Genomic DNA, 8,667 nt, shown 5'->3' on the forward strand with positions numbered 1-8,667 from the left:
TTTGATAATTCACACTGCGTGATTGTCACTCGCGTGAACGAGCACCGATTTGCCTCCGATGTCTGGCATTTGTCGGCGATTTCGCAAAACCTGTCGGCGAGTGAAAAATCGGGCTAATATCATGCAGTGTGAACTCGGCATTAGAGTCCAGAACCTTCTGGCCTGCCAAACAGGGAATAAAGTCCTTATTGAAATTCCAGTGCTTTATCTTTTTAGCCTATTCATTCCCATTAAAACTCTGTTATTTGAGCTTCTGTTAATGTCATTTCTCGTGAAGGAGGAACTACTGCTCTCTTTGATTAATTTTTACTTCTGTTATTATGATACTTCAATACCTTTGTTTTTATTCATACAACTTAATATTATTTAAATATTTTTTTCATAATTATATCAGTTGTATAAAGTATAATACTATTACAGTACTATTATTATTATTATTTAAAATAATTATTTCATAATTATAACAGTTGCATGAATAAAAATGGTTTGACATTTACATAAAGTAGAATTTTATTTTATTATTATTTTTTTTTAAATTTGTTTTAGATGCAATTAATTATTTACCCTTTTACATACCATAATTATTTTACATGTGTTAGCATCTCATTAAATGCATTACTTTAAAATAAATTATTATTTATTATTTATTACATTACATTATTACGTTTTTATGTTCTTGCATTTATTTTATTTTGGATGCAATTTAATTATTTAACTTTTTGCATATCGTAATTATTTTATAAGTCTTAGCATCTTATTAAACGCATTACCTTAAAATACATTATTATTTATTATTTATTGCATTATTATGTTCATGCATTTAAAAACTATTAATGTAGCTTTTTTTATAATTGCAAACTTTTCATTGCATTCTCCTCATTTTCTGTTTTGCAGGGGATTGTGTGTAATATTAGAACAAAAATAAATTCTTATCAGCACACCACCGATGTACTCTTTTTAACATAACTTGGGACACATTAATACTAATGACTGTCGATTTACTTGAATAATTGCTTGCAAAACTTCCAGTGCTAATTAAGTCAGAAATACTTACAGGCTACTTGTCATTGTTTTAATTTAATTGGTTAGTATTAGAACAACTTTTTCAATTAAAGTGTGTTCATTAGTGTTTGTCTCTCTCCTCCTCATGCATACACACAGATAGAGCACATGTACTTCCTGTTGGTCTTTTTATATTTCACATCACGCCTGTTCAGATCTCAGTGTCCTCACACAGAGATGTGCAATCAGAATGCGGTGCGGTTCAACGACTCACACGGTCCAATAACTGATGCTCCCATGTGAGAAGTGTGTTTGTTACACAAAAACGGTGTGAATGTGCACTTAAAATAAGCCTGTGTGCAGTGATATGCAATGCATGTGAGGGTGTGTGTGTGCATTTGACATTGCACTCTGTGGTGTCATTGCAAAGAAAGGAGCATATTAACTGAAACAAATTAGATTTGGCTGGCTGTAAAGGAGTCATGGTGTGAACATGGAGGTGCTGGAATTCAGTGGAATATTCAATGCATTTCTGAGGATATTATGCACAGCTTTTCCTGCTTTTCTTGGTGTTAAAAAAGAAAATCACAATGCAAAGTCTTCATGTGCATTGTGTTACTGGGTCACTTTTATGTCTTGCTTTATTGAAAAAATGGATGCATCACATGTAATCACCTTTATGTGTTTGGATGGATAGATGGAGAATCGGCAACGGAAGAAGGAAACTCCGACTCCTGTCAGCACACATCACCTGTTTGTCCATTTGAAGAGTCTGATGAGCTCAAACCTGGGTGAAGACCTGGAGGTCTTCTTCTTCATCTATGATAGTCGAGAGAACAAACCGCTCAGGTGAGGGTCTAACCAATCATTTATACATGGTTATACAGGTGCATCTCAATAAATTAGAATGTCGTGGAAAAGTTCATTTATTTCAGTAATTCAACTCAAATTGTGAAACTCGTGTATTAAATAAATTCAATGCACACAGACTGAAGTAGTTTAAGTCTTTGGTTCTTTTAATTGTGATGATTTTGGCTCACATTTAACAAAAACCCACCAACTTTTCCACGACATTCTAATTTATTGAGATGCACCTGTAAATGTATTATAAATGTAGATTTACACTGGTACACTACCATTCAAATGTTTGGGGTCGGTAAGATTTTTAAAATGTTTTTGAAAGACGATTCTTCTGCTCATAAAGGCTGCATTTATTTGATCAAAAATACAGTAAAAGTAGTAATATTGTGAAATTCTAATATGCTGATTTGATGTTTGGAAACATTTCCATTTTCTAATGAAAGCCTGTTTCCACCACATAATAAAGAAATAAAAAGGTAATTGAGACACAATTCTGACTTTTTTCTCTCGCAGTTGCGGTTTTCTGCATTTATATCTCACAATTCTGAATTCTATAAACTCAGAATTGCAAAAAAAAAAATGTCTGAATTGTGAGATAAGAAGTCGGCGTTACAGTTTTTGTTTTGTTTTTTAATCCTGTGGCCTAAACAAGCTTTGATAGCAATGTTATAATAAAAGTCCTTTTGTGGTAAAATATCCTATTTGTATCCAGGATGTGCTCTTCAATCATAACCTCATTACATGAACTTCATCCTGTGTTTGTTCCTGGCCACTGGCAGACAGATGAAAAACAAATAAACAGTTTTCATCAGGGAAACACACCTGCAGTGGAGGCTGTGAGAGCATTCAGATGGTTTTTCTTCTGTGTGTGTGTGTGTGTACCTGTTTATCTCCTCTAATGGTTAATTACAGACTGTAACCGTCTCAGCAGCTGCTCGCTGGCGTTTGCTCACATTGTCTCAATGTTTTCCCACTGTTCATTGATTGGAGATTTTTTCCCCTCAGTCCCTGTCTGTAGTCTTAAAGGAGAGTATTAATGTGGCTCTGATTTCCCTACCTGGTTAGAATTGGCTGGTTTCCAGTTAATTCTTCTTCTTTTTTGTTTCTATATAGAATGGTGGCTCCCTTTTTTTTGCTCCCCCAGCCTCTGCCAGACTAGCCTGCGGCTTCAAATCTGCTCAGTGTCCATCCTGACAGCTCCTGTGGATTCAATCACACTGCTGCCCAGATTCCCGGGAATCACTAGGGCTATCCCAATTTGTATATTTTACACTAAATGCGTTTAATGTGCTGTTGTTACACGCATTACTGCACATTACTGATGTAAGAATGTATGCAAGAAACATCTACATTTATGCATTTACCAGATGCTTTTATCCAAAGCAGCTTACAAAAGAGCAACAAAAGCAATGAATTTATTGCTGAATTGATGAAACTAGCCTAGGAAGGAAGCTAAGAGAAGAAATGCAGGAGGAGGAAGATAATTTATTTGTTTATGTATGTATTTGGTTTAATATATGATACTTTTTGGAGATATACCGTGTTGTTGCATACTAGTATTATTTTGTTTATTTATGACTTATTTCATTTTTATTTCTGTTTGTCTGTAATTTAGCATCTTGCTAAATTAACTTCCTTAAATTATTACAATTAAAAAAAGTCAAAAGAGAGCTATTATAAACTCATATTATTACATTAATCTATTATTATATGAATTTATTATATACAATTTTCTTTTTCTTATTATTAACATTTATAAGAATAATTTCTTATAAAGTGTATTTGTATCGTATTATATTAATCTATTATTTTTATATACTATTATTATTATTATTTATTAAAATAAACAAAATTGTTTTCTAATTTACAAACTAAGTTAAATTTTTATTTTATTTTATTATTATTTATTTTTTTTAACTTGTACTGATCCTGCTGCATTTCTTTGAGTGGAGTGATTCAGCACCAGTCCTGGTGTTATGCAGCTCATGTTACCAGTTATACCCATTTCGTCTAGCGGCGCACGGACAGCGAGTGCTGTTACAAAAAGACGAGGGTGCTGTTTGTATTCATTTTTCTTTAGACAGTCTGAGCGCTGCCACCAAAAGCCCCTTGGGCCAAGTCAAGTGTTTGTGAAAGAGTCCATCTGTGTTTCACTTCATTTTTGCCACATGATGTGTACAAAGTGCTGATTGACAGCTTTCTGGGTAACGGCTCCCCCTCTGTTCCCACAGGACCGTTTTGTGGCACGCTTAATATATCCACCCAGACATACAGGGATCACTTTTCCGGCCATGCCGATTTATCCAGATTTATCCAGCGGGAGGCGGGGGGCTCGTATCGGTGTCCCATTTGAACTTGTCGTGTTTCAATCCCCAGCATCAAGGGAGGAAATATCAAATATTGGGGCGAGAGTGAAAGAAAGCCGCCCGTCTGTGTGTTATGGAAATGTTGGCATGATATCTGCCGATAGCAGTATCCCAGTGTCCACAGACCCCTCTTCAGAAAGCCACCGCAGCCCTGCAGCTGCATGTCAAAGGCCAAAACAGCCTTTGTGCTCCTGCCTCTGCCGATGGGACGCTGGGATCGCAACAATTCCAAGTTAATTACATGGTGTTTGTGTGAAAGGCCGGTTTAATACAAGTCCGTGCATGAATGTCTGTATATTCCTGAGCGGATTGGATCTGTAAGTTTTGTTGGATTTCTATTGCCAGCTATTGTTCCTGTTGGGATTCATTTATAGGGCCGCTCCTCTTTTTTATCATGGAGCTGTGAAAGTCATGTATCTGGATTATGAGGTTGGTGGGTGAAGGACACATGTGTCTGTCCCGTTATTCTCTTGTATTGACAGCTCATGCTTTACATGAACATTTCTGTAATTTTCTAGATGCATATATTCAAAAATACAGCAGCTCACAAAAAAGTCATGTGGCACAGGGATGGTATCAGCTAGAAATACCAATTTATGTTTGAAAAAAAAATGTGCATTGTAAAAACATGGTATTACTGTGGTATTACTTTTTTTGTGCTTTGTTTTAGTTTTAAAATAATACCATGTTACGTATCCAATAAATGACCATGATATCACCATGGTACATGTACAAAAGCATGGATATTTTATTTTGTACATGACCAAAAAACATATTACTTTTGTACGTCCAGAAACATGGTGTTACTGTGGTGCATATAAAAAAACTCATAGTATTACTGCAGTACAAAAAATGTATTGCTGTGTTAATGTCCTGAAATATTTGTTTTGTTGTTTTGTTTTATTTTGGTTTGTTTTGTCACTTGTTGTTTTTGTTTTGTATGAGATTTTGCTTGGTAAATATTTTATTAGGCAAAGTGAATTTAACAGCATTGCATCTGCTGTGCCAAAAATTACACATGCAGTATTTTGTCCTCACGGACTTTAAAAATGCAATTGCTTGAGAGCTCTGTATTTTTAAACCGCATTTGTACAGAATAAACCCATTGTATAAAACTGAAAGTGTTTCTCTCGCTCTCTCTCTTTGTTTTGCAGTGAAAGGTTCTTTGTTAAACTCAATAAAAACGGTCTGCCCAAGTTTCCAGAGAAGACCGAAAGACAATGCACACTTTTTGTGGTGAGTGTTGAGATGAAATCACCGCCAGAGTAATCATGCAGAGTAATCTGTGTTGATTAACTATCGTTTATGTTTTGTTCAGGATCTGGGCAGCGGCGACCTGAGAAAAGACGTGTATATTGTCGTACACATCATTAGGATTGGTAAAAGCCGATATTTCTCCACTGAATAATTACTGATTCCAAAGAGCCTGAAGACGTGTGATGAGCGCTGATTGTTTCGTGTGTGTGTGTGTAGGGAGGATGGGTGCAGGAGAGAAGAAGAACACGTGTAATGTGCAGTACAGACGTCCATTCGGCTGTGCTGTGGTCAGCATCGCTGATCTTCTCACTGCTGACTCTAAAGACGACCACCTGCTGAAGGTCTATGCGTAAGTGACCATCCACACACACACACACAAACAAACCGCATAACGCCTCAGGACCGTGAAATAAACTGACTTCCAAGTCTGACTTTCTGTTTTCAGACTTACTCTTTCCCCTAATTGGTCAGATTGGATGCGGTTGCCTAGTCACCATCATGTTCATGTTCAATAATTTTCTACAATTATGGAATTTCAAAATTGTGATGTCCAGAATTTTTTTTAATTTGCCTTGAGAATAGTTTTAGATGATGACAATGCATGAAACACATAAATAAGTAAAGATGTGGGAAAAAAACTGTATTAGATGATAACATGGCATGAAACTTATGAAATAAAGTCATAAATTCCAAGCCGCTTTTTTCCTTTTTCTTTTTTTTTTAATAAAGATAATCCATCAACAACTTTATTCAGAAAACTATCTAAAAGATTTGTTTAGTAATTTGTCAACAGGAAAACTTTTTTTAATCTTTTTTTTATTTTTGTAAGTAGACATTCTTTTATATATAAAATGTATCGGTTTAAATGACAAATTATTTTTTAACTTTTTTTTTAAAAACAAATTTAACCCAGTTGTTCAATGAAGAGAGTTGGTATCTGAAATATAAATGGAAATCTGTCTCAATGATCTGTAATATTGTGGCCTACTTTGCACTGGATGGCAGACAGATGTGTTTTGCTCTAGATCTTTGTTGGTTCACACATTATCAGCTGGCTCGTGGCCAGTCCTTTGGGCTGTTAATATGATTGCACAGATATGAATCTGTGTGGCTCTGTGATTGAATCCAGCACTCTGATTGTCCTTGTTTTTTGCAGTTGCAACACAGAAAGTGACTGGAGTCAAATACACGACAACATCATTAAGAAAGTCAACTCCAGATACAACCTCTCAGGCTCCAACACAGGTAACAAAACCATCACAAGCTTGAGATTCAGTCAAGTCATTTATTAAAAACAATTTTCGTAAATGGCTCAGAAATTGCCATGGTTATGACATCATACCATTAACATAAGTCCGCCCATGTTTACATGTCAGCATTTATTTTAATATCCAGCAACATATAAGAGGTCATTTGCATAGTCTTAAAGGTACTGTAACATAACAGCCTTTTTTATTCTAAAGGTCGGAGAGAGGCTGGAAAATGGTCATAAAAACCCAATCAAGGCTGTTTTTGGTGCATGAAACTTTGGACTTCAGGAAAAATAAAACCTTCAAAAGTGTATTTCCACTTAAATTAAATACCCCCATTTTCAGCATAATGCTTGTGTACGCGGTTTGCCAGCATATCTGGCGGTGGTATAAAGATGCTCGGCTCTCCCTGAAACCTCATTTGCATGATGACTGGAAGTTAATAATTTTAGATCTGAAGAAGCATGAAAGGACCCTGAGGGTGGCTTATCCGAACAGTATAAGGTAATAAATTTCTTTCCGGCAGGGGAAAAAAACCATAAAGAAGCACATAAAAGAAGCACAAGCATCCAGATGGTAGATTTGCAGCTTTTTGCGATTTCTGCATTTTCTGTGAAGGGCTAGTAAATGTACGCAGCACCTCTACATCCGTTAGATGTTGAATAATCACATCACAAAAGCAGGGAATACATTAATTATGATGACTGACTCAAAGTCATTTATTCACCAAACAATGAACAGTAATGCTCACAAAAGCTACATCAAGATTTTATCCAAATGAATGAAGATGTGATTTCTGCTAGCATATGAAATTATTCAGTGCAGGTTTGTTAAACGCCTGCTCATGCGGTGGGAAATGAGATCACATCCATACTATAATACTCACTCATCATGTTTCTATTAGATTAATCTCTACCACATCAGTTACGCTGAGCAGAACAAAGAAACAGCTTTATCAGGACCTTATTAAACATTATGATAATGATTATGATAATGGGCTGAAAATAAATTAACTGTACTTGGACTGTAATTATAGAGCAATGTTACATTTAGAGATTACTGAATATTTATTTAGTACAGTACTTATCAAAAAAATCCAATGGAGTTTTGTTAATTTAGAGCCAATCCTAAAGGGCGCTTAACATTTAATTTAATTTAGTTTAGTTTTAGTGATATTTATTATTTAATTACTTATTTTTATTCAGATTGTATTTAAACTTAATATTATTTTATTAACAAAATAATAATAAATTTAATTATTTAATTGAATTTGTTTACTTTTATTTCATTTTATTTACATTTTTATTAAAGATTTTGCCTTGATTTTATATTTAACCTTGACATCCATTATATATAGTCTTATATAGTGACTTAAATATCCTATGCATTATGCATTCAAATGTAAATCATTTGCATAGCACATTTTATTAATTATTGTCTTCTAATTGCTGAGAAGTGAATACATGCTATACTGACGTAACATTTTGGGTTTGGGTAGGTCAGTTTGGCTCAATTCCCACATGCACGCTCTGAATCTGTCTGTGTGATTAATGGAGACGTTGTGCGAGTTCAGTAATTGAATAATTCTCCACCAGCACTTCTCTGACCCTGTGCCATCAAACAGCGACTATACAACATGAAGCCGTTGCCATTGAGTATTTATGATCAACCTCAGTGCTGCTTCAGAGCATCATTAAGAGCTGCAGTAGCACAGACCCTGATGCATGTTTGCTTAATCATTTTACTGTCATGTAACGATGGGCCATTGCATTATTTTCCATCCTAAGCTGCCCAGTTTTCCAAAGCTCAGCAAAACTCTGACCTGACTGCTCAGACGACTAGGAAAACAGGTTAAAAATAGCTGGAAATTACGTGTAAGGCAGTGTTATTTTAGAATCATTGAGATTTTTTTTTTTTCTTTTTTTTTTTTT

The 8,667-nt window shown here is 35.1% G+C and overlaps 1 protein-coding gene across 1 annotated transcript in view; it reads left to right on the forward strand.

Moving 5' to 3' along the window:
- Positions 1-8,667, forward strand: part of LOC107710082 (dedicator of cytokinesis protein 4-like) — a 115,482-nt gene that overhangs the window by 48,552 nt on the left and 58,263 nt on the right. Inside the window, exons 7-11 of the mRNA XM_016514788.1 lie at positions 1,700-1,851; positions 5,384-5,465; positions 5,548-5,608; positions 5,703-5,835; positions 6,643-6,731. Of these exons, the coding sequence (XP_016370274.1) occupies positions 1,700-1,851; positions 5,384-5,465; positions 5,548-5,608; positions 5,703-5,835; positions 6,643-6,731 (517 nt within the window). The remainder of the gene's footprint in view (positions 1-1,699; positions 1,852-5,383; positions 5,466-5,547; positions 5,609-5,702; positions 5,836-6,642; positions 6,732-8,667) is intronic.

The sequence above is a fragment of the Sinocyclocheilus rhinocerous genome, unplaced genomic scaffold (genome assembly GCF_001515625.1).
Source record: "Sinocyclocheilus rhinocerous isolate Xijiao unplaced genomic scaffold, SAMN03320098_v1.1 scaffold1708, whole genome shotgun sequence".
In the NCBI taxonomy this organism is placed as follows: domain Eukaryota; kingdom Metazoa; phylum Chordata; class Actinopteri; order Cypriniformes; family Cyprinidae; genus Sinocyclocheilus; species Sinocyclocheilus rhinocerous.